Raw genomic sequence first — 26447 nt, 5'->3', positions numbered from 1 at the left:
AACTGCTACTCGCGGCAACGTTGGAACGTTGCTACGGCGTGGCTGTTAATAATAACGGTGCCGTGATGTGACACGTAATGTTTGTCTGCGTACGGCGACATGGTGCACGTGCCGCAGGGTAGGACCGCGGATAATTTCCACCACCTGGGGTTCTTTTGACGTGTGCCGAAAATCTCCGACACACGGTGCTGGAAGCAATGTTTAGCCCCCTCACATTGCTACCGTCTTCTGCCGGGTTTGAACCCGCGAGCTTGAACCCAGCATGCCGACACGATACCGACTGAGGTACCGAAGTGGGTGGCATGGTCGCTCTACCGCTGATCGGTACTCGCGATTCGCTGCCCATCGTCACGCCACTTGTCTGCGATTTTCTCTCACTTCAGCTCCTTTTTGGCAAATTCCCTGACAATCCAGGCGCCTGACTTTTCCAGGCGTATGAAAATTCCATGGCAATTCCCGGTTTTCCAGTTTGGTAGGCACCCTGCTCGATATTCTGATTTTAAGCGCAAATTGAATCGCATTTGTGTCGCAACAATGTATGGCCGTTACGCTTGAGTTATTGTGATTGCACGTCCTGTTTTCAACGTCATGCATGTCTTCATGCCTTTGCGTTTTATGAGGGGTTTGCGGCGCTTCGCGACAGCGTTGTAAACGCTGTAATATTATGTATAATAACGCTGTAATTAATTACAACAGTGTTTTCGCAAATGAAATAACTCTACCATGACGTCGAGTGACTCGTCTGACACATTGGCGGCTGCATCATATACCTTCGGACTACAGTGAATTTGCAGTTTTCTCCAACACTTCCGGGTTCAGCCGTTGTACGGGTGAAGCGGATGCACTTACATTGCGTATGTGCTATAGAAAAAAAAAAGAAAACGAAAGGATCGGGCATTTGAAACATTGTCACTGACGCAGGGCAACACCATGTGGAAGGAGCACACACGCACACACACACACACACAAAAAAAAAAAAAAAACACCTGCTGCCCATGCCTCCTACCCAGTCCTGTGAATCAGGTTTTGCAAATAACCTGGTTAGTGCAAATAATTACAGTCTCGGAAATTAGTTACTTTCAAGATTACTTTCTATATCATGTAATTGTAGCCGTGACGTAATTACTTTTGCGACTTAATTGCGACGCACTTTGTGTTACTTTTGGGATAACTGTGCATGGAACTTGGGATCCAACTTGTTTTAAGTCTTGAATCATTTTCACGATGCCCCCGATTTTTACTCACCTGTTCGACACAACCTAAGATAGAGGCCGCTTTTCACCGTTTAACGGTGACATTTTTAAGGCATTCATCATATTTTTGTGATGACTTGCAGCCTGAGTTCATGCACGTTTCCAAGTTTCTACTAAGCACAGACTTAATCGTACTCCACTACTCCTTTCCTTTGTCCTTTAAGTTAGTGTTTCCGTATTTGTACTGCGTTCCTCAGGGAAGAATAACAAAATTATACTACTTTGAAACGAATGTAACTCGGTTACTTTTCAGAATAACTCTATTTAATTTAGTTAATTATCTTATTGTAATTGTACCTGTAATTTAGTAACTTTTATTCGCATGTAATCGCAATTCAATTACATTGAAAAGTTTTTTTTTTTTTTTTTTTTTTTTTTTTTACCACGCTATACTTCCCTTCCTGAAGCGATTAAAACTTCAGTCGTCTCCTGCAGAAAGGGAAAAAAAAGCAACACACAATCCACAGAACTTTATCGAACGTTCGAACTGTCCCACTTCATCACGCGGCACGGGGGAGTCGCGGGGTACACGTGGAGAGATAAATCTCTTCTCTACCCATGTACGGCGATATTCCCTTGGCGACACATACTCGGCACCGCTGGTTGTTCTGTAGCCGTTTATTGTCTAGTTGACTCCCGAAGGAAACCTGCTTTCTCGCGTGCTATTACAAAAGATCTTCCAACTCTCCAATCTTCCCCTGTCGCGGCGCCACGCGCGATCGCTGCGGCAGCCTTGTATTTTTTTGTTTGTTTTTGTTTTGTTTCTTGTGTGTTCCTATTTTATTTTTTCCTCTGTGTGTTCGAAGAAATAGAGGGCAAGTTGTCATGAAAGGGAAAAGCAAGAAGTGAGAGTTGGACTCTGTACGCGTCCCGCGAATATGTTTGCGAAGTCTTTTTCTTTTATGCAGCGTTAGCGCCGCGAAGCAACTGAGGCTATGAGCGGCGTACAGGCGTGGACAGATGGAGAGAGGATAGCAAGAAGGACGGGGAACAGGGGGGGGGGGGTTGATAATAGCTATTCACGTGCATTTCACACGCTTAATAGCTATCAATGTACTCGAATATTCTTTACAACAGGAGGACTCTCTGACAGTTTGCTTTGGGATCCCCTTCTGTAAAGTTTTATCTATGCAAAAAAGAAACAAATCAGGAAAGAAAATTGTAACGTTTGATAATCTTGACTAGCGTCTCATAAACGCCATGATAAATTTGGAACATAACAGATGAGGACCAGTCGTGGGCAGATATCTTTATAGAAAGTCTGTTAAAACCCACTTTATTAACTGTCTCTAAATATGAGAGAGAGAGAGAGAGAGACTGTGTGTGTGTATAATAGCATGCGGGTAATAATATGTGGGTAACCAGCAGCACAAGGAAATAGTCACATAACAGTCTAACATAACATAGTCTCGTCACAGTCACATAACTACAGGAGCGTTGGAGATACATCTCATAAGTATCGTTTAAGGTGCCTAGCAGGTTATCAGTCACGTAAGGTAAGAAGCAGCAAACTCGACATCACAGCGTAACGCCTTATCTCTGAGCTCGCAGTGTGCACAAGATAAGGATGTAACGGTGAGACCGGGCGCCTTCGGCACAAAAAACCTTCGCCTTGGACTCAAGATTGTTTGCAGTCGTATCCCATTCACCGACATCGTTGCTTTCTGTAGGCGCGCAGAAAAGGAGACAGTTGCGCACGTACTGTGGGGAATATCGTGTTGCAGGACTGTTCATAGCATTGGAATCCGTGTACGCGGCAAATAGGAGGCGACCGCTTTCCGCGGGCAGTGATGACGGTGTACTTGTTTTGCCGTTGTTGACCTCGCACTAACACTGTCGAGGTGGACTTGAGTGGAACTCTCGAGTGGAACTCTCTTGGTGGAACTCTCGTTGAGTGAGAGGGAGTCTAGGGATGTCAGGGGTGTTTGAATACAAATGCCATCATTTCAGGTAAAATACTGAACGAGGTCTGTCGGTTATCATTTACATCAAGAAAGATGATTTCTCATCAAGAAACAAAAAAGAAAACGGCTATACATTTTTACAAATTCTTTTGCACGACATATGCCCACCAAATAAGACAGTTGAATTTTGATAATTACAACCTCAATCACAATTGGCATTTGTTCCCTGTTGCCTTTTCTGAAGTCCTACACCCGGAGAAAAAAAAAGAGGGGGGGGGGCGCTATTGATGCTCACGGGTGTTATCGGATCTTTTATTTAGATGTTTATTTTTTTACCAACGAGCAGGCCGCACTTAAAGGTGCATGTACTGGCCAAACATGTTTTACTTGCAAATTATAGTCACTAGACATCGCGATTTCCAACATGTTTGTCCTTTTGTAGGGACTAAATGGGCATGCTTCCGTGCCGTGTTCTGTTCTGTTCCGTGTTCCTCTTCTGAGGGTACACCGTTGCCTGCACTTCTATATACAGGGTGCGTCACGTAAGACTGACCAGAATTTTTATAAAAAAAAAAAACCTATGAGAGCAGCATAGATGTTGTTTTTGTAGTTGAGTTCTACGGCCAGGCGGACATCCTCTCGAAGAAAGTGTGCAACTACAAGATGACTAATTACCTAAAATTCATTAATTAACTTTTTAATTAGGGGATTTCGGGCAAAAGCGAGATGGCAGATTGAGAGACTGTCCTAGTTGCGATGCATTTTAGTTTTAACAAATCCTGAAACCCGCACGTGCGTTAAAATATCCATCCCAGAATTTTGATATGCAAATGAGCCGAAACCGAAACTGCAGCGACCAGGAACGCGGGGAGTACAGCGCTCATTTCACGTTAGAGGGCCGCGTGATTTGGAGCGGTGGAGTAAGTGTCGCTCAGCTGGCCAGATAAACCGCTTTCCGGCCCAGATAAGCCTCCGTCGGCGTGGGAGATGCGCTCCTCAGGCGCGCTTTTTTGGTTTCGGCTCATTTGCATACCAAAATTCGGGGATGGATATTTTAGCGCACGTGCGTGTTTCAGGATTTTTTAAACGTGGACTGGTGGAATGGTGTTCAACGAGGATAGTCTCTCAATCTGCTATCTCGCTTTTGCCCGAAATTCCCTAATTAAAAATTTTATTAATGAATTTCAGGAAATTAGTTATCTGGCAGTTACATACTCTCTTCCAGACGATATCTGCCTGGCCGTAGAACTCAACTGCAAAAAAAAAAAAAAAAACATCTGTGCTGTTCTCAACGCTTTTTTTTAAATAAAAATTCTGGTCAGTCCTATACGTGACGCACCCTGTATACTAAATGCTACTACAAGTTGTTGCTGCTTCGCTTTCTGTGTTTGTTACTTTTTTTTTCTCCGACTATGGTTCTGCCCTTCACTGTTTTACGTTGTCAGAGGGCTTATCATCTTCCAAGTTCCAAGAAAAACAAGTTTCGTAATCGTTTTTCGAGTTTCGCGTAGAGAAAATTTTGAAATAAAGTATCAGAGTCGCGTTCAAAACAATGCTGTTTCTGTTTTCCGTTGTCTTTTCTTTTATTTTTATTTTTTATTTCATATAGCAGCGACAACGCTGTCTGCTATAATGCTTCCGTCTGCGTCGAGAGATAGAGTTCGCAAGAGGAGCGGGCATGGTTGTCGCTTCCTTGTATAACACTGTGTTAGAGCTCAGGTATCTCAGAGCGCGTTACAAAACTGGTTTCGATGTGTGTAAGTAAATGTTGTGCCTATTTTAGTAGTTGAGCAGCAGTAGTTGAATCTTGGTGTCTTCAGATGGACGAGGTGGTACGAAAGGGTCTCCCTTTTGGTGAACGCATATGCGAATGTTTGCCTGGAAAGCACACCAGAGAAGACCGGCGCTTCGAAGAAAGCACTTCGCAGCCGTATATGGTCTGCAATTGCAGGACGAGCTCCCTCGGTTTCTAACTGGGCGGTTTTTATTATGTCTAAGCGTAAAGTTCGTGAGTGAAGCACATATTCAGCATTGCACATGTTCAAATACAGCCCTGGGGACGAGGCTATTAAAAGAAAGGCCCTTTGCAGTGCTCTATGCACTACTACCACAAGCGCGACTTCCGGTTTCTCGAATAGCCTCGTCCCCAGCGTTGGATTTGAGCGTGTCTTCCGTGAGTCACCGCTGAAAACGAAGGTCGCTGCCTGATACTCGAAACCGCAACAACACACGACGTTACTCGTGCCCTCTCTGGACCCTCGATGCATCGCGAGCAGGGGATCGTCCACGGAACAGGCGGGGGAGGAAGCTTTGTAAGCAGCCGAATTGAAACTTCCGGAGCTGGCTGCAGCAGCCGGCATTGCGTCCAATGTAAACAGAGACCGTCTGCGATGACGCGGCCCACGCTGTTTATGGAGGGGCACTGGCCGCTCGGGAGAAATTGGCGGATCAAATCGGGCCACGCTCACGCTGCGGCTGCTGCTGCCTGCGGAGCATTCTCTGGGTGGAAGATGCCTTCCCTGGCCTTGGCTTTACAGAACAGAACGGGCCACGCCTTCCGTTATGTGGTCTCTGGACAAGATATCGCGGTCACGGCGATGGGAGCACATGGGGCATACCGTGGTTCTTCCAGAATTCAGGGCGCTGTATACCCTGTTTCTCTGTAATGCACCAGCAAGAGTTGCCTCTGAGATGAGAGGAGACATAAAAACTGTAAAAGTGATTTTGCGAACTGTTCTTCTCCTTTTTTTTTTTTTTTTTTTGTGCGCTCCCACGAGAAAAGAAGAACATAGCGAATTCCCCGCTAATGTGTTCATTGATATCGACGTTAAGTGTACTGAATATGAGCTTGCACCTTAGTGCATTTTTAAGAGCTCCGCATTTTCTTTTTTTTTTTTAAATACAGACTGGATACTACGTGGCAGGAATTCACTGACATGGTTGCCTTCTTGGAACGTCACCTCACCTAAATGTCGAACTATGAAGTAATAATATCACTCATCAACCGCGTATCCATCTTTCGCGCAGTTTGATTTCCGGCGGATCACTTTTCCTGGTACTAATTCTGCCCACAAACATGAAAAAATATTTATCACGAAACAAAAGGAAAATGATTGTTGATTGATTGAAAAAAAAAAAAGGATAGTGGTCAGGCTCCTCCAGAACACGTGAATAGAAAAGAAAGTAGAAAAACCGACCCCAAGAAGACCAAGAGGCATAAAAAAGAACAAGCAGTGTCCAAGTAATGAACGAGTTCAGTAAATGAGGTAATAAGTCCAAATGACCGTAGACTACAAATACATCGATGGCCCTCAACGCACTGCACAATGTACTCTGTCCTTAAGACCGTAGCCGCGAAACACGGAGAATTCAGGGGGTCTCGAGAAAGTCACATAATTGAAAAATTTTATAACTGTGTGTATGACCGGTACTTCGTTACCTACGGGCCAGCACCCAAGAACTTTTTCGGTGCTGAAAAAGCAGTTATCCAGGTGGGCCAGCGACGATTCTAATATGCGACGAGGACGCTGCACACGTCATTCATGACTGCAGTAAAAGGAAAAGGAAATATATGTTCCTTCTATATAGTATTTCGGCTTTTCTTAGACGCCAGGTTGTTGGCCCCTCTCCGTTTGCTTTTCTCCTTGTTGCAACGACTAATATTGACGTCTGGATGAACCGATCTTGCGCAGAGCTCCGTCTCCTTTCGTTGTGTTGGCGACGTTCGTTGTATGTACATATCACTTTATCAGTACGCGGTGACGTGGGGACAGCTTGTCAGTCTACCGACAGTCTGTGTCACACCATGCCTGAGCCCAGCAGACTGGAACGTATCAACGACTCGAAACTGTTGCCAACAAGGCTGTCATGAACACCTGGAAGGGGACCGCCACGGTCCGGATCTTCTCCAATGCGAAAGTGACACGCAAAAAGGCCTTAGGTTACGTGCACACAAACGCCATCACATGCAGCTTTCAGGGCGTTTCCCGTGGTTGTTTAGAACTGCGCATAATGATTGGACGTGCGGCTGGAAGCGTGTGTCAGCACTCATCAATGAAACGATTGTTATCGGCCGCAATGATTTATCTATATTTATCTATTTATGCATTTACCTATACCCCCTACACCCCCAACGCCCTCCCTCCGAATGTTTGACGACGCCCTCCCCCCTTTCTCTCCCGTGCGCCCCTCCTCCCCGGCAACGTCACGTAGATACAGAAGACCTGCAAAATTCCTCCTTCCACTCCTTCAAATCGTAGAGCCTTTCTGTGGCTACTAGTGGCTTCCTATGTGACTGACGACAGCTAGAGAGCCACTACGTAGGGGTACAGAGTATTGCATTACCTTTCCGCTCCGAAACCGCCGTTCGATGTCCGCGATTGGGCCGATCGTGTCACGTGGTTTCTCCTTCCAAGGACGCGCCGTCCATGTTGAGTCACCTCCATCTGAAACCGGTTTCCTCGGTTGCGCTAATTGCGCGCTGTTCTCCGGCGGAGCAGGTGGAGAATGGCATCCCGTTGCTAGGCGACGCAGCCGCGGCGGACCCAAGATGGCGACCTCGCTCGCCGGCGTGGCTCAGTGTCGCTACTCTGCTCCCTATTTAGTGACTCTAACGGCGGCTCGTCTCCATAGCTATATACAGCCGTCGAAAGCACGGTCGTGATTGGCGGGCTCTTAATTGTTACGTCACGTCGTCCAAGCGATTAGGCTATGTTTTAAGGGGGCTTTGCTGTTTCAGCTTCAAACGCGTGCCGGCATTGGTACATAAAGCTGTTACAACGTAACCGTAATACTAATCGCCCGGCCGCACGTTTATTGGTAGCGCGATACAGGCGTTTGCGACACGTCGGTGGTGTATGGTATCTCGTTTTATCTCAAAATGATGACATACGGTAACTTCGCCGATCACCCTGGTGGCTACCGTGGTACAGGGAGCATCCCAGCGGAGGGTATAGTTCTGTGGAGCCATTCGAATCCCAGAGCAAGGAGGACTGCACACGTACCGCTCCCTTCCGTGTACCACCATCACCTTTTCCCCCACTCTTTTTTCTCCCCTTTAGTACGCCTTATGGCCCTTGCTGTTGTTGCGCCAAAAAACACAGAATCAATCAATCTATCTATCCTCGGTGCGCCTAGAAGTGAGTTCAAAGCAAGCCGACCGCTGGATGTTTGTCAAACATCACCGCCGCTCCCCCAGCGTGTACTACTTAGTTAGTACGTAACGGGAAAGCCATCAATAGCAGTCTAAATTTCTTGACCGCGATGCCTCGATTCTCCGTATACGTACGGGTATGTTCCCGAAATCATGACCTCAGAGGAATTAGCCGTACGCGTGCAAGTGTGTGGAACGGGTGGTATACGTCTCTGCCCACGATGGAATTTCATAGAACCCATCGACGCAATGGGTATTGAATGGCTCGCGTCGTGCAGGCGTCGTGCAAGAAGCATAACAGGCCCCGCACTGCTCCTTCATCGCGTGGAATGGCGCCATTAGCTTGCGCTTCCTCTAAGCATACTTATCTTTTGCTGGAAACTTGGATTGCTTTGAAACGATACTTTGAAACTTTTTACTCTTCCTGTCATTTCACGATGTCATTCTGGCTTACTACCGCGCCCTATACATGAAAGGTACCATAAAGTAGCAGACAGGCAGTTGATGTCGACGGCTTAGTTGCTTGTAAACCCATCGCAACAAGTTACAAATGTGACAGGGAACGCTTAATACTTTTAATTCGATAGCAAAATTGAGGTAAATAGGGTGCCTGAATATAGTAGCTCCCTCAGAGGGTGGTAGTATTCAGGCGCCGTAAGGTAAAAAAAACGGCTCGTAGCGACGTCTGGTGGCAAATAATTCCCAATTCGTCAAGCAACAGTGATCTTCCCGTCTGACTTGCTGCTCCTGATGGCTACGTAGCCGACACGTAGCGAATTTCTCTTTAGAGACCCAGTGTTGTCCGCATGCAATGTAGTTTTCCGCCGTACTTGACGAGCAATGCGTAGTTGGTAACGACTTCGACAGAGTGTTATTCGTAATTTTCAATTTTAATTTAAAAAAAAGAAGAGGTCTCACTCGTTGGTCGACTGGGAAATCGGTTACCAAGTGTCGAATGATTCCTGTCGTATACAGTGTAACGTCTCATTTGTCGGCGGGCCTCGTCGAACCTCGATATTGCCCCGCTATATACGGTAGCCGTTAATGGCCTTCCTTATAAAGAGGCCTCCAACATCTCTGGTCACCACTGGCTGTACGTCTTGATTCTTTCGAACGAAAACGAAAACACTGTCTTTCCCCCAGAGACATTCCCGCTGTTCCTAAGACTACGCATCTGCTTCCCGTATATTAATAAAGCTAGATGGCGTTGCTCTCCCGACTCTTTCACTGGACTCTTTGTGTCACCGCTTGCATCGTAGGGAGCAGCTGCGCTGGGAGGCTGAGTTGTGCCCTAGCCCATTATCGTTATTCTGCAACTGCAGTGATTTCCGGCCATGTCCCTTGCGCTTGTCATCGTGTTGTATTATTTATTGCCAAGAGCGGAGAATTTCCACTTGCATGAAGTTCTAAAAGTGTCATCTCTGAGACCGGAGTACGAGCGAGAACTTCGCATCTTTTTATCTAGTTTCGGAGGGCAGGGAGCTGAAAACGAAACTGAAATTCATTGTACCGTTCAAGCTGCGCAAGAAAGTGACAATAGACGATTTCAGGAAATTCCAGTGCTCCTTGCGCACGCCTTGTATCCTGGGAGATTTTATAATTGGGTGTTTACGTCGCGAGACAACTGAGATCATGAGCGACGCCACCTGGGAGATTACGGTCACGAGAAAGGTAGAACAGTCCTTCACGGGTTTCGCTTTGGCTGAGACCGTGACACCTCGTTGACAATGGGCATAGAGAGGAGAAACCGAAACAGTGTGGTAACCTCCTCCTCCTTTCTGATAAGCAAGTCCCATAGTTCAAAGCGGGGCTATGTTCTCTGTGCTTTTCTGAAGCCGCCTATTTAGCACTGTTCGATATCGTTCCTCATTCGTCACGCAGTTCATGGGGAACAATGCAAAACATTTTCGCTGTGCTGTGTCTCGTCAATGCGAAATTAAATTTACAAAAACGTCCGCGAGCGTAGCGACGTGACCTTGGACGACCGGCCCGATCTCCTAGCGTGACGTAATCAAGTCTGTGTCAAGTCTCATCATCGTACCGAGCAGCCGCGCGAGGTCACACTCCCGCGCTGAAAATTCGTCGGCTACGGTACGGCACAGCGACTAGCTCCGGACACCGAGGGGCGCTACTTGCGGCGTATCTTCTGCGTCACGGCGATGTCATCTCAGATGTGACGTCATCGTCACTTATTCACTTACAAGCTTTCTGGAGGGGAGGGGGTTCTGGAAGGCGCGTAGATGAGACGTCTCGCGCACTATATACGACCACCGTTCTTATACAAGAGATGTTGCAAAACACGTCGCAGCCAAAAACGAATAATTTATGGCGGGGACCTTTATTGCTGTTATCGTATCAGGCGCACGTTAGGCAGGAGAAAGAACGAAAAAACAACAGAGTAAAAGTCAACAAGCGAGCGATCCACTTATAAAGTAAGGAAAGTGTTTATGTAAGGTGGGTTTTATGAAGCTATCTTCGTGTTCTGACATGGTTTGACATATTCCTGACGTCGGCTTAAATTTAGACGCAGTCCACACTTTCACGTAGTAGTCTCGTACGTTGAACCGTGCAGATACTTTGAAAGTTTTGGTATGAAACGAACGATAAATCGGACCATTAATTGCCACGTTTATGTGTGCTTTCCAAATTCCCCCACATTTCGCGCAGACATTGTGCACAGATGACGGTGGGGGTGGTGGTAGAGAAAAATACGGAAATATATTGCATCGTTATTTCACCCTATTAATTCGTCACTCACCCTTACGGGCGTTTTTATTTCATTGTAGTTCAGTGAGTACAGGTTGCAATATCTGGTCGTGGGATGCTTAGAAGGGAGGCTCTAGAAGTCTAGAGTTAGGGCACAGTCGTATATATGGAGAAATCATTTAAGAAATATATTAAAAAACACGAACGAAACAAAAGCATTTTTCCGATAGGAAGACCCGACTCTCCTTCATGTAATATGCCTCAGTACAAGATACGTGCCTATATATATATATCCATTACGTAGGGACCACGACTCGTTTACAAGTTGTAACGACGTTGCTTTGCAGCGGGACATGCTGCCCTGTACGAACGCGGCTAACGTAGGCGTGACCGGTCGCTCGCTTCCCGGAAAAACTGGCGTTTCGTCGTCGCTCGAAAGACTTTTGAACGCTGGTGGACATTTTGTATCTGAAAGAAAAGAGAGTCGCTGAAAAGGTTAGCCAGCTGTAGAACTCGAACCCACATCTTCTGGATTGCCGGTCCAGGGCTCTACCAATAGAGCTAAGCTAACGCACCTCCCCAACGACTTCCAATGGTGCGTCTTTTGAAGGATTTGAAGAATGGCGTCAATGCAGGCTAGCTGGTGGATAAAGTCCTCAAATTTGAGCCTTAGTGTTTGTGTTTGTTTACGTGTCTTGCCCATCGCTCAGGCTTGCCTATCATGGAAGGGTTTGAATGGTGGTTGAGAAAGCTAGTGTGTCACACTCCACTTTCACTCTTACATGTTTTCTCACTCACACACATACATACGACGGGGCGACGCAAGCCGCATCTGTTGAGCACGATGGAAATTGATGTTCCGAGACTGGAACACAGAAGAAAGGACAACACATAAGCATCAAGTGCCTAGGAACAATGAAAGAAGGAAGTCACTGAAAAGTCGCAAATGACGTACCCTTGGAAGTCGTTGGGGAGGTGTGTTAGCTTAGATCTATTGGTAGAGCCTTGGACCGGCAATCCAGAAGATGTGGGTTCGAGTTCTACAGCTGGCTAACCTTTTCAGCGACTCTCTTATTCTTTCATTGTTCTTAGGCACTTGAGGTTTGTGTGCTGTCCTTTCTTCTGTGTTTCAGCCACAGAACATCAATTTCCATTTTGTATCTGTCTGCCACGCCCTGCCCAAGTCTCGTGCCCCGTAATTGAGCCGTCTTGGGGCCATCCTCTGCCTGGGACAGGATGACCGTGAGTCACCCCTCTCGTAGAAGCACTGTCTAAAGATTGCGCAATCGTCAGAAACGGGGAAAAAAGAAGAAAAAAAAAAAACGAAACGTGGAATTTACGTATCTGCTCTCCGTGTTTAGTTGGGCGCGTTTGACTACCTAATTCTGTCGCGTTTATTCTCTCGCATAAATAGTCTGCAGTTCGAAGCCCTACAGAAAAATTCTAACTGAAAGAAATTGCAAGGTGAGTTATAGAAATTCGATAGCATGCAAATAATAAGCGCAATATGTTGCTGTTCGCTCTCCCAACAAGGAGTAGGTGGGAACAACTGTATAAGAGCCCAGCAAACGCCAACAGCCGTGTAGGTCCGTCGGTGACAGATGTGGAGGGAGAAGAATAAAAAGAGAAGGAAGAGGACACCGAAAAGGAGTGCGGACGCCGGAAGATCTGAAAAAAAAAAAAAATTACCGCGTTTGGCAAAATGCCGAGAGCTGCCGTTCTTTATTATATTTTTTATTCCTTGCATTTAAAGCCGGGAAGTGAGCAATATGTTAAAATTACTCTCAAACGTCCCATCCTTGAGTCTTCCACAGTAAATTATTCTCAGATCAGTCAGATGGGACGGGAAACCGTTCCGAAATACGTTGAAGTCACTGATAAATTCCTGTTTGGGGGTAGACTATACTTTACTACTATATAAACTTTGGCAGTGAAATGTTCCACGGGCTCTTCTTCGGGCTATCAAGGTGTCGTTGATGGTCGTTTCAAGCTTTCGCGTGAAAACTGCCCCTAATAAAAAAAAAGTCATTGATACGGCCATGACGGTGCCTGGTGCGGTTGTACGCAACGCGTCCCGTGATTTTTACGACGTCCAACGACCAACTGTGTTGGCGAACGTATACCGTACTTCGGAGCAGCTGCCGCCTAGGGCGTGGGTGTGGAGCCGGAATCTTGGCCTACAGATAAACCTCTCTTGCGCGAGTCTGGCATACCGCAGAAGGTATAATGCGTGCCTTCCGTGTTGTTCCTTCCGGTGACAGCCAACAAAGTTTTCCCCCCAAAGTAATTCAAGAAAGGCTGGTTTGTGCAGGCTCCAGGACTACAACCTATCCCTCCCGCTATTTCCGGTCAGGGCTTTCTCGTTTCTCGAAGTTTTCATGTTCTTGTGCAGCTTTCTTTTCCTTCATACTTTTACGGAGTGCTCTACGTGAATGAATGCCATTGAGGCAGCATGGGGGATGGGGTATACAGGAGGAATGTTCACTTATAATTACTTATAAGTGGCTGGAAATAAATAATTTTGAAGTAAGATATTAATTACAATAATGATTAATTGTAATGCCCCACTGGGGTAATTTGAGGTATATATACATAAATAAAAATAATTAGCTTATAGGCTCGTTAGAAACTTTTCTACTAATTACCCTACCTTATCTTTATTTATTCCGTTAACTTGCCCTTTGCTAGACACAGAAATTTCACTCTAACCCAATGCGAGATACTTTTAGGATAGGGAGTCGTTCCCATGCAAATGTCACTTGCCTCGGCAGTGTGCTTGACCTGCATCTTCGTACCCTGCTTAACATCTTATAATATACAGGGCAAGTCCACATGCTAATGGGGAATTGTATGCGTATGACGCCCCGTGCACATGGCGGAGCTACGTATGTGCCACAAACAGATCATACAGACTAGGGATGGGCCAACCGAATCCGCGAATCCTTGAATCCTCGAATCCTAGTCAGGGATTCGGGAATCCGAATCCCAGTGCCCAAAACGACGAATCGAATCTTTCGAATCCACCAACCACGTTTGTTTGTTCTTTTTAGAATCGGCGCTTCCGGAGTCCGCCGAAAGCCTGATTGGCTGGCGGGTATTTTCTTGTTTGTTGGTTTACATTGCTCTGGACTGAAAGAGTTCGAGCAGGAACTCTTACATAACAAGTTTAAAAGTAGCATACGGTTTCGCTTTTGATTGTTTCTTAGCGTTACGGAAATAATTCAGACTCGAGAGTTTATGTATTTTATGTAGTCGATGAACAACGTGTTAAATAAGTTACATTTAAGAAGTAGTATATGGGTATGTTTTCTCCTGAAGTACTATTATTTACTTTGTTTATTGTTTATTAAATTGTGCTTCAAAACACTTTTCAGTAGAAGTGTTTTTTTTCCTTGCTTTTTAAGCTCATTTTTAAGAAAGGATTCGAAAGATTCGAGATTCGTAAGATTCGTGGATTCGCAGAACCTTCCTTGGATTCGGATTCGGATCGGGATAATCCTGGATTCGTCCCATCTCTAATAAAGACAATTAAAAAGTTACGTTACCCACTGTGGCAGAGTGTAAAACCCTCGCGAGTTCACATTGGCTGTTGCCTCTGTAAGTTCATTACCTGAAAATGACATTCGGCCGTATTGGGAGAGGGGGGGTGTGTAAAAAAGTTACGCAAAGGGGGTTGGTCACAAAAAGAGAAAAAAGGAACTGCTACTCTGCATTCATGTGTTGGTAACCGTTGAGCCCGGTGCTACCAAAATCAAAGCAGGGATGTCTAGTTTATGTGGTGGCACCCAAATGCACCCGGCTCTAGCGTTGACATCATATGACACGGTTAGAAATGACAGGCCAGTCCGGTATCCTGAGCTTCGACGGTCAAGCGCAATCACGATGAGTTGGACCGAGGACCAGGTGGTACTCTCAAACTCGAAGCATTTCCTATGGACAAACGCAAACCGGACTGCTGACATTCGCGGGCAGCACGTGGAGGTGGACGTGCTCCGTGACTGCAATCGTATCACAGCAGGGACCATTCTGGAGTTATTGTTTCTGATCTTGTGCGCACGAAGCGAGGTATTAGCGCCATTCAGAGTAGCTCATGTATAGTAAACGTGTTCACGACCTGCTTGCACAACAAGGGATGGAACGCTTGATAGTGTATGGCTCTAAGGCAGTCATTTCAGCAGATCGCCGCAGTAGGAACAAGTTTGCATCGAAATGAGTAAACTAGATGCAGTCACATACATCATTATCGTGGGCAGGGACAGCAGCACCTGCTGCAGCACTTCCTGCAATGCCACTGTGACCAGGAACCCACTGGAAGGGAATATCATATCCAGTCAGAAGCAAACAAGTCCGGTCGTACGCATACAATCATCGGCTGTATATGGGATGTTTGTCGTCGGATGTACTCCTGTATGCTATCTGCAAACTTCCGCTCTGACGTGGCATTAAAGTCCTAGTGTTTGTTCCGCAAATGTAATGCCCGTGACGCGGAAGAACACATAACACATGAACAGCACAGTTGTTGGGCAACGACTGCGCCGTGCGGAGAGCCGCCGTTTCAAGAGTCTCGATCGCAAAATTTGACTCTGGAGGCCGTGACGAAATATTCTGCCACTTTGCAAAGACTGCATGAAGTCTCCGCATCGATTTTTCGTCTGGTCGCTTTTATGTCACCCTCAGAGACACGTTGAAAGACGACTGTGATATGGCCTGTGTGTGAGGGGTCCGCGAAGAAATTTTACGGTTTTCCGAAACGTACGAGCCAAGTGTACTGTACGATTGGACTGCGTGTTTCGTTTTTTCTTTTTATAGAAAGCGTGAAAACGGCACAGAAGGCAGTCGTGGTTAAGTTACTAAAGTAAAAGCAGCTAAGTTAGAGTTAGCCTGCAAAAATAGTAACTGAGTTCCATCTACGGTTACCATGGTTACTTCTGGTTACTTCTAAGAGTTACCTTGTACGAAAAAAAAAAGGCCGAATACATATACAAATGCAAAAAACTTCGTTTTAGCACTTCTACTGTCCTAGCGTAATGATATCATATACTCTAAACAGGGGATATCCTGTGGGCACACGCAACACGGTGGGGGTTAGTCTAAGGCCATCCTGGGTGCCTATATGAGATTGCACAATTCGTGGAATTCACGGTTGAAAAAATAAATAAATAAATATACCGGTAAGGTATTCCAAGCCTCGAGAGAACGACGCGAGCGAAGCGACGCGTGGAAAATAATGCAATACATGAGTTACATTTCACAGTTCCTTTAACCAAAAGCGGTAACTAGTCACAGTTGCAAATTGCTTACTAGTTACTGAAAAAAGTAACTAGTTCAAGTAACAAGTTACTTGTTACTTTAAAACAAAGTAACTTGCCCTCAAAGCTCTTTCGACCTTTTTGGACAACATACGACTTCGACCCTTATTGTGAAGTGGCTCATTATTTCATTCCCAACATCACCACCAGCAATGGGGTAGAGTATCGCCCCTGGCGATGAAACTCCTCGTTCATCATCATAAATAAAGTTGTTGTTGTTATGCTTGTAACTTGGTTTCTACCAAGACCGATAAAAGGAGCCCCCCCCCCCCCCCCCTTTCAGCTGAGGTCGACGTTCGGATGCCTGCGAAGGAGGATATCTCCGTTGCAGAGGATATGATCGGGCAGAAGAAAATTCCCGCCCAAAGCATTGTGCGAGGAATCATCAAAATAGTCGCGCGTGTCTGCGTGCATAACCGTAAAGCATTGAAGATTTCATCCCACGACAAACGTGACCTTATTGGGGGTGTTTCGGATGTTCATGGACGCGACGAAAAATGACGTGTTTTTTTGTCTAATGTATTCAAGTGCTGTCACCTCTTGACAGCAAGAGCGCTATGGTCAAGAAGGTACAAAAGAGCGGTAGCAGTCAAACATGCGAAACATGTTACGTATAGTTGTGCGTCCACTTGGTCTAAGTGTATGTTTCTCGCTTTGACATCGTGTGTTCGCGCTCGCTGCGCTTTCAGGGAGACGGCTTGAAGTGACATGGTGACCAGGAGCTGACCACGGCTCCGGAGTCCATGACGTTCACAGGTCATGGTATACTAGCCGTAGTACATAAGTCTTCGACCTTGCGTGCAAGTCATCTCAAGCCATCGCATCCTTTCTTGGTATCGTGTTTTCAAATTGTTCGAATCTGATGTGTCTTGGTGTCGTTTCTCGCATCTCGTTCATTGCTAGTCAATCACGTTTGTGCTAAAACTACATCTGTACTAGAGGGCTCTTGAACAAAGCAGTCGAGACTTCTGCGGCTGTATCAATATACTTCTTTGCTACCACTGGCCATACCAAAAGCCACTAGACATACCATTATACCCAGAAAACCAGGAAGGGAGCGCTTCGCGCAGTACCAATATTTCTGTACGAGATAGGCTCAATGACGAGTGAGTTGAAACTACATCACTCAGAAAACTCGGCAACAGTGACAACTGACCTGAGGACTATACAGTTTTGGATCGAGATTTACTACACAGTGCGAGAGGGCAGCGCATGTTGTGCACTTCCCGCTGCACTTTCTTGACAAATCGAAGACAGCAAAAAGGAGCGTTCATTTATTTGTGCGTGTTTGTGCGTCGACGGCGCACATAGCGAGTTTATTTTTCGAGGCCCCTGTCGGTCTTCGGGTGCACTTTATTTTAGGAGAGCCACTCACGCAGGATGCTGAAAGGAGACGAGAGCTTCCGCGGTAGACAGTCGGTATATATCGCGCGGTTCAAGCACCTTACGTTCGATCAACAGCTGGCGTTTATTGTCTTTTACGGCTCGTTCTTTGTTGGGCTTGCCGAGTCTGCACGTTGAGGTTTCCGAAATCCTACAGCTGTTTGTCGTCGGGCGTGCCTGTAACGGGAACGGCGATGGTGACCACACTGATCACCTCGTCGCTGCCTTTTTATTCGTTATGTGTGTTTCCCAGACATGTCGCCTGCTGCGTACGGGTCTCTTTGAATACGTTTAGGAACTAATGGACGCCTTTTGGAACATGCGAGGGCGTCAAGCATGGAAAACCAAGAATGCATAAACTATAGACCTCAGAAACCTCAACTTCAGACCTCAACTTTTCAAACGTTCAGTAGCCTTCTTTTACGCTAAAAATGCACGAGCCCCGTTTATTCCGTCACCATGCACAGCACTGCTGCAACAAGATACCTGTTTGCAGTTATCCCTCTCTCGGCGCTTCCACAAAAGCGGTGGGGCAGTGAACCGCCGCATGGCGGTTCCATCATGCTATGCATACGTGCGCGTGTCGTGAAGCTCAAATTTCCCCCCTCATCGTCACTGCATGTATGTGTTGTTGTTATAATGACGCTGATGTTACCAGAATCCACGTACGCCGGCTTCAATGAGGTACTTTTCGTTAATCAAGCATTTCGGTTCCAGCGTGTTCAAAGCTATATATGTCGGAGGTTTTTCGAAAGAGATAAACTACTTTAGAGTGCCCCGTTGAAATAAAACATACAAGTCTAAAAAAAATGTTATAAGACAGAGTAACAACTGCGTGACATACACATTGTTGCTTACTCTCCACTGAGTCCCGCATGACTAGGGCCCCGGAATTTTAGGCATTTGCCTGTAAATGCCTAAATGCGACATTTTCGGGGATGCCTGCCTTTTTGTCGACTCGATTGAATTGTACCTTTTTTTTAGCATTTTTAGATGCCATAACAGCCTTTTCTAGAGTGAAAGTGCGAGTGCGCCTTTAGGCTCATGCTGAGTGCTGCATTTTGCTTTTGCTTTCTGCGTGTTTGCCCCCCCCCCCCTTTTGTGTGTGTGTGTGTGTCTGTGCGTGTTTGTTCTGGACTGCCTCAGCATTCATGCTGTACCGTAGCCTTTAAACGAGCACGTTTTCCTATACGCTATTCCACAAAGAAAACAGAAAAAAATAAAAGAAGAATAAAATAAATAAGAAGAAAAGTATTAGGAAATAAATGATAAACTAACAAACGGTGAAAAAAGGATGAGATATATTAAAGACAAAGATGACTTTAAAGTAAAGATGACTAACAAACGGTGAAAGAAAGATGAGATGGCATAAATGCCTGCCTATTACTTCCATCGTTTTTAGTGCATAAATTTCCGGCCCCTACTGACACGACATATGGTTGTGTGAACAAAAATAGAAATGAACACTCCTCATCGACTTCTCGAGTTTGTGGTGCATGCTACTTTTTTTACGTGCGTTCATCACTATAATCCATGACCTTCCATTACTCCTTCCAACACAAAGCGTCTCACTATTTTTCCTTCCAAACATATAAAGTGACGCGTACGTATAAATTACGACGGACGCTGTTTCAACGAAAAGCCATATCCATAAAGGAAAACAATGTGGACCCTTATTCTCCACCATCTTCCCAGTCTATTGCGAACCGTCTGCGACTTGACATCCTTGGGGATACGTTTCTCTTATATGCGCCAAGCGAAACAGCTTGCCTGGTTCCTCCCACAGCTGGTTGTTGGCTCAAGTGCCCGACAGAGCATGTTTTATGGATGACGTCTTCAGCGCACCATCACACACGCTGATAAGAAGGCGCGACCGCTTTAAGAGACACGGTGTTGATTTTGTGTCGGTGTTTCGGCGAAATGTTTTCGCTGGTACAGGGTGGGCGTCCTCGTGCTGAAGCATACATACACTTCATACATACTTTGTTCAGCTAGTCGGTGCATTCGGTTTGCAGGGGAGGTAGTGCGCACAGACGAGGACAACCATGGAGAGGAAGTGGACACGCGTTCACTTTGAGCTGGTTTGATTGGGTAACACCAGATACAGAGCTAAACTTTCCGCGCATGCGCAGAGTGTCACTCAACCAGGGTACGTTCCTTTTTTTTTTCTTTTTTTGCACGGGCAATACAACACGCAACCTCCCTGCATTAGTTCACAGAACAGGTCATGAACCACCTGTCTTTGGAACACGCTGTACTGTTAAGTGTTTTACCTTTTCCTATTGCATCCATTTTCATGATTTCATATGTAATTTTATGATTTCATTCGCTTTTATGAAGCCAATACATGTATATTTTCATGATGCTAGTACATATAATTTTCATGATTTTCGTGATGGAAATATATGTACGTATATTTTCATGAGATTCTTTAACATTGATCGGCATGCCGCTGGCTGGCGCATTCGAGATCCTGGACCCCAAAAGCTGACCTCTGTACACGCAAGCGGCTTTGTAGGCCAAGAGTAGAACAACAGCTTGCTGTTGTACGCTTGGGGTGACGGCTGTCAACCAACGGCAATCCAATCACGTTTTCGCGGAGGCGTAGGTGTATATGCGATGGCCGTTCCGTAAAAATAGAGCGCGGTCAAGAGAGGCCTCCCACTGGGTTGCTGCTCATTGCAGAGGGAAGCCGCGTCGTTGTATGGCGACGAAAGCGCTTCTCGGCACTAACGATGTGCGTGTCAATAAAGAAGAGCTTTTTTGACTTTAACCTTACTCATTTCTCTAAAGTCGACGACCGAACGATAAGAACCGTCCGGGTTCTGTACAGTCAGCGCAGGGGCTCCCCGAAGTCAAGTGGAGTGCACGATTGCATCGCTTTCGAGCAATTCGTTGTCCTGTGTATCCACTTCTCGTTTAGCATAAGGTATGCAGTACGCCCTGCGACATACCGGACGCGCGTCTACAGTTGGAATGCGGTGTTTAACCGCCCTGCAATGGCCAATATCAGTGCCTCTGGCGTTTTCAATCTCAACCAACGCTTCCTAGATACAGGAGGCTTGTTGAATACCTCCTTTCACGCCTTCGCTACGTGTACATATGAAATCGGAATGTCGTCTGCTTTAGCCAGTCGCCGCAGACGATTGCAAACGCGGGCTTCGTGTGGCTTCTTGTGGCCGGCCATGCGGCTGATGACGGCTCGACCCCATAGATACGGCCGCCGAAAGCACTTTCGTGTTCAAAGGATCAGGCTGTTTTTTCACAGCGGCGCACCCCCAACGCGACGTATGACTACGCGACACCAGCGACACTATCAGTATGACTGTGTCTGGCATTCGCCTATTATACGCGCGCCTCTTTGGCAGCTAGTATCTCTCACGGGAAATCAGTATGTTCGTTCTGGACAACAACGGGGGAGTCTGGTACCGAAGAAACGGAAAAGAATATGGCGTGCACTGTGTTTTACGGAAGGGACGCACGTATCCTTTAAAAAGAAAACAGATGTGTGAATAACTCCTCAGACTTGTACTTGTACGGGTCAATGCGCTGTCCCTTTTTTAAAAAAAGAGAGAAAAGAAACAAAGACGAAAAGCTCTGTCATGTGGATGATCCCTCAGCTGTGCAATGAGGACTGTCCGGCGATTGGACTTTTTAAGACAGGAACTGAATAGAAAGGCAGCACGATGAGACGTCACCCGAGAGTCAGGGCTCGGTGCCAGAGGGAAGAAATGTCAGACTTTATTCTGGAGCTATTGTTAGCTGCAGAAGTGTCGACTCTTCCTCCACCAACGTATCGGTGCAGGAATTCAACGAGGCTCGCTGCAGACTTGCTTTGCCAAGTAAAACATGAAGACAAAAAGTCTTCATGGAACCTACATAACGTAGGTTCCAGTCCCACTGCTGTTGCGTTTTCATCAACTGCGATTCCTCGATTGAAACTAGAAGAGCGATTCGTATAATATATAGCAAAACCTGTCTGCAATGTACAATTCGATTCTGAATGTATTGGACAAACCGGTCGCTGTAAAATTAAATATGACCATACACCAGCGAAGATCATAGTCAAACACACAAGGATGACGGAAGGAAACCCAAGAATGCTTCATCACTAATTTAGAGACTATTCATAAGGTATCTGTCTCTCAGGGACTGGAATACTGCTTTATTAACGCTTCACTGTGAGGGATGTCGCCAAAGAAAAGGCTGTATATCTCAGATCAGCCACAGGCGCCGACTGAGAGTGTCTCGAAGAGCGACGTATCGTTGACAGCTCAGTAGGGAGATATGGCACATCTGGCCTCCACAGCACAAATGGGGCACTTCGGAGAGTTTAGTTGGTGCATCTTGAACAAACGTGACCGGTGGAATTAACTCTGCTCTTCGAGATTAAGTTACGTACGACGACAGTCTCCGTCGTCGACGTCGAGTCGGTGGACCGCGAAGGATTAGTTCGGCTATCTTTTAGCTCATGTGTAGGGATGTGCCAACCCAATCCGCGAATCCTAGGCAGGGATTCGAGGTTCGGGAACTCGAATCCCAGTGCCCAAAATGGCGAATCGAATCTTTCGAATCCACCAACTACGTTTGCTTGTTTCTTTTTCAAATTGGCGCCTCCGGAGTCCGCCGAAAGCTTCATTGGCCGACGGGTGTTTTCTTGTTTGTTTACATTGCTCTGGACTGAAAGAGTTCAGGCAGGAACTGTTACATTACAAGTGTAAGAGTAACATGGTTTTGCTTTTGATTGTTGCTTAGGTTTATGGAAATAATTCAGACTCGAGCATTTATGTATTTCTTGTAGTCGATGAACAACATGTTAAATAAATTACGTATGAGAACAACAATATGGGTATATTTTCTCCTGAAACGGAACTATTATTTAATTTGTTTTTCATTAAACAAAGTCATCATATTCTGCTTCAGAACACTTTTCAGTCGAAGTTTTTTTTGGTTTTCCTGGCTTTTTAAACTATTTTTAAAGGAAGGATTCGAAAGATTCGAGATTCGTAAGATCCGTGGATTCGCAGAACCTTCCTTGGGTTCGGATTCGGATCGGGATAATCATGGATTCTCCCCATCTCTACTCATGTGTATCGTGCTTGTCATACATAAACTTTAGTGCTCGTTTGGCACTACTGACCAAATCTCTCGAATGCGGACAGTGCTCGGCGAAATCTTTCCGTATTTCAATGCGAATATACTTTGGAGTGAAATATGGAAAGCGCGCACCAAGTGGCATCTCCGCAGATGTACATCTCATGAGCTGTAACGTCATCGAACATAGGACCAATGACGTTACACCTAGAGCAGATCTGAAAGGGAATGAGCGGTTCGTGACAAACGGGACCACCTCGTGCCTGCATTGATTCCAGAGGGTTGAGGTGGTTCAGTTGGGAATTTGACGTCCTGCTCTCCGCTAAGTGACGGATGCCATTACTTTAAAATAGGGCGGCACTCTTAAACGAGGCACAAGCGAGACACGTAACATAAGTGTGATCTGACCGCTTGAAACGCGGGAACGCGAGCTCCAAGGGGTTGATTGTTGTCGCCGCCGTTTGGCAGATGGCCCACGGAAGAAAGGTCGATGCCCAAGTCCCTGCCAGCTTATGTTGCCGGGGCTAGTTTCACGGCGAAGAACTGTGGGAACGCTATATAAAGTTTCTCGCCTATATAATTTTGCACTGGGAAGCATGCTAGAGAAATTGATTGCTGACCACATTGAATCAGAACGAGGCAGATAAATTTCGCATGGTAGAATGATAAAGTATCTGTTCTGAGGCTGGAGTTGTCAAACGCAACACAAGTCTCAAGATTCGTAAGAGCACACGTACGGTTCTGTTCTTAAACACCTCGAGGCTTGTGTTGTGTTTGTAAGTGTGTGTTGTTCGGAACAGATACGTTTTATCGTGTTCACCAGATGTTACTGCCTTGTCCTGTGTGTGTGTGTTTGAGAAAACGTGTAGGAGAGAATATGGAGGGATTAAATGCGTGTCCTGTCAACAGTCCTGTTCGGTGGACGAGGACTCTTGGCAAGTCATCGGTAAGCCGTGCCGATGTAACGTAATGGTTGGCGCACTTCGCCGGTAGTCAAGAGGTGCAGGTTTCGTTTTCTGCCGATGTCTGGCTTTTTCGACAACTGGCGTATATTTCAATATTTAGTTTATCGAGCAACGCCCGTTTCATATGAGGTGCACCCTGTCCCAAATGTTCATCACTTTTTGTCGGCAATACGAGCTCGGAGTCCGACACCAGCCTTTTGTCTCCGTTTCTTAAATTAGTGTTCCGTGCGAGGAGCACAGCGGAAGGGACAACGAAGCAATTATAGGCCGATGCGCTCTCGTGGAGACGTTAACAGCTGTAGCGGATCGCGGGGATGCTTCTCTTTTGTCTCACTGCACATGCCTCCAGGTCGCGATGGGTTAAAGTGACAACAGTTCGATGCTCTTGTACGTGTTCGTAGACGAGGGATTAGGTGGAGAGCCCGGTATATGGGAGGCACGCAATGAAGGTGGTATAACCTGCCTGTGCACTCAGCTTTTGTTATGGCCCGCGTTCGCAGACTTCAAGACTTGCTTCACGTCATTTATCCTTTTTTTCTTTTTCTTTTTCTTTTTAAGGAGCATGGAAGGGCTCGAAAAACATGCTACAAAACCTGGAATAAACATTCGCGCAAACAGTCCTAGCCGCCAGCGCGTTTTAGAAGGGGAGAGGGGAAGAGTCATAAACTTCTCCGCGCCCGCGGTTCCCGTAGCGCCATCTATCGTCCGAGCTGAGTCTTCGGAGCAGAGACACGAGAATTTCTGTGGAGTGAGCCCACTTACGCTATCCCTTTAAAAGTACACGCGCGGAGCGCATTCCTGTTGCGGGGTAGAGCTTTCAGTCTCGTGTGTCAGGAAAGCTAGCCTTCCCTCAGCTGACAGTCTGTGACGTCAACTCATCCGCCATATAGAGAAAGGCGCGCCTTCTTTTCTTTCTTTCTATTTGCGAGTTTTTGTTCTGCCGCCGGGCATCCGGCGTCTGGCACAGATCAGTGGACCGGTTTCGCAGTAGTTGATGATTTTCGGCAGCCAATAAAAGTGCTCGGAGGAACAACACGTCGGAAGGAGTTCCAAAAATTCCTTCTGCGTAGTTCCAAAAAGTATGTTGGTGAGTTATTTGCTTAGGTGCATCGCCCCTGGTTTCCACAAGAAGTGGGGCGTGGGGGAGATTTGCAGCTACCCAGAGAAAGTGTGGCTGAAGTGGACAGCTGCCTGACTCTGTATAAGCCAAGTAGCCAAGGAGGGGAATTTAAATTTTTTTAGGAATGCTGTCGATATTATGTGGGCAGTATATGTACATGGCTTTTTCTTTCGTTCAGGTTTTGTCTTTTTTTTTAATCTCCTGGGAGCACAGGGATGCATTCGTTGATTTCCAAGTTGGAGCTTGAGGGCCCTGCATTGTTCTTCTAATCATTCCATAGTAGAGTTAGGTCCCACTGCATGCATATTACCAATGAATACAGTCCTTTGGTACTCATATCCTGGAATGGCGAGGCTACATAGATATCTCTCTAGTAATAATGGCGACATGATTTTATCCCCACAATGTGGAACTATATACTAAGATACTAAGTGGAACGATGAAGTTTCATGGAACAATTCCTAGTCCACTGTCAGTATCCAGTTCCACAATCAACCTTCAACAATTCCATTGTCAGTAGCATTAGGGGATTAGTTATTCCAGTGGATATTCTCAGAAAATTTGTGCAATGTCAAATAGGAAATCCTATACTTTATCTGGCACATAATATTTCTAGCTAAAGCACATACTTTTTTTGACGTGTTGGTTTTCATCATGAAATGCTTTCATGTCAATGCTGTTAAGATGCTATGACTTGACTTCATATTTTTGAGCATATGTTCTATGGTGGTCTTGTTGAACATGACCTCATGAACTTTTTGTTCTCTCTGTGTAGGAGCAATGTTGGAAGGCAGGCTAAAAGAAGATCAACCCTGAAGTCCAGAAGAATGACTGTGCCACATGGAAGGCTATCTTGGACGTTGTTCCTGGTGACCATTGTCATACGGCAGGTTGCTGGGGCAATGAGCCAGGATGGAGCTGTGATGGATGTGCAGGGTATTCTGCAGGAGCTGGACAATAGGGTACAGGAGACAGATGGCGAATCGCAGGAATGCGGTGTTCGTCGCCATTGGGGTGTACCAGACACGACGGCCGCTGCAGGACGCCTCTTCAACTATACCATCCCAAGCGATGCCTTCACTGGCCCAGTGGCACGATTTGAAGTATGCCTGCTTAGCACACACCTTGTTCGTAACAGTCACGCTTCGTTATGATGGAGTCTTTTGTCTGTGACAAAATTCCATAAAGCGAGCCATCCATACTATTGAGTATAAAGAAAAACAAGAAATTTATTCAGGAAGGAAGGTATTAACCAGGTCGGCATTTTTTGAAAAATTCATTCAACATCACATCATGGCTGGCCGTGTCGATATCCCATAACATCACATCATCATCACAGCCCATCACGGCACAGCCCATTATTCGACATCAACATCACAGCTCATCACATCATAACCCATCATTCGTCATTCAACATCACAGCTCATAATTGATCATTCAAGATCACAACGCATCACACCATTAGTCATCATTCAACATCACAGCCCATCACATCATTAACCATCATTCAACATCACAGCCCATAACATCATTATCCATTATCATCATAGCAAATCAGATC

General features: G+C 46.0%; 1 protein-coding gene across 2 annotated transcripts in view; it reads left to right on the top strand.

Annotated features, from left to right (window-relative positions):
• The window catches only part of LOC135400827 (dystroglycan 1-like), a 39037-nt gene that overhangs the window by 2274 nt on the left and 10316 nt on the right, over window positions 1-26447 (top strand). For both annotated transcript variants that reach the window (XM_064632756.1, XM_064632755.1), the window contains exon 2: window positions 25662-25989. In XM_064632756.1, the coding sequence (XP_064488826.1) occupies window positions 25714-25989 (276 nt within the window). In that variant the 5' untranslated portion in view covers window positions 25662-25713. The remainder of the gene's footprint in view (window positions 1-25661; window positions 25990-26447) is intronic.

Source organism: Ornithodoros turicata, chromosome 7 (genome assembly GCF_037126465.1).
Source record: "Ornithodoros turicata isolate Travis chromosome 7, ASM3712646v1, whole genome shotgun sequence".
In the NCBI taxonomy this organism is placed as follows: domain Eukaryota; kingdom Metazoa; phylum Arthropoda; class Arachnida; order Ixodida; family Argasidae; genus Ornithodoros; species Ornithodoros turicata.
Note: the sequence above shows the minus strand (reverse complement) of the source record. Positions and strands in the feature narration are given on the sequence as shown.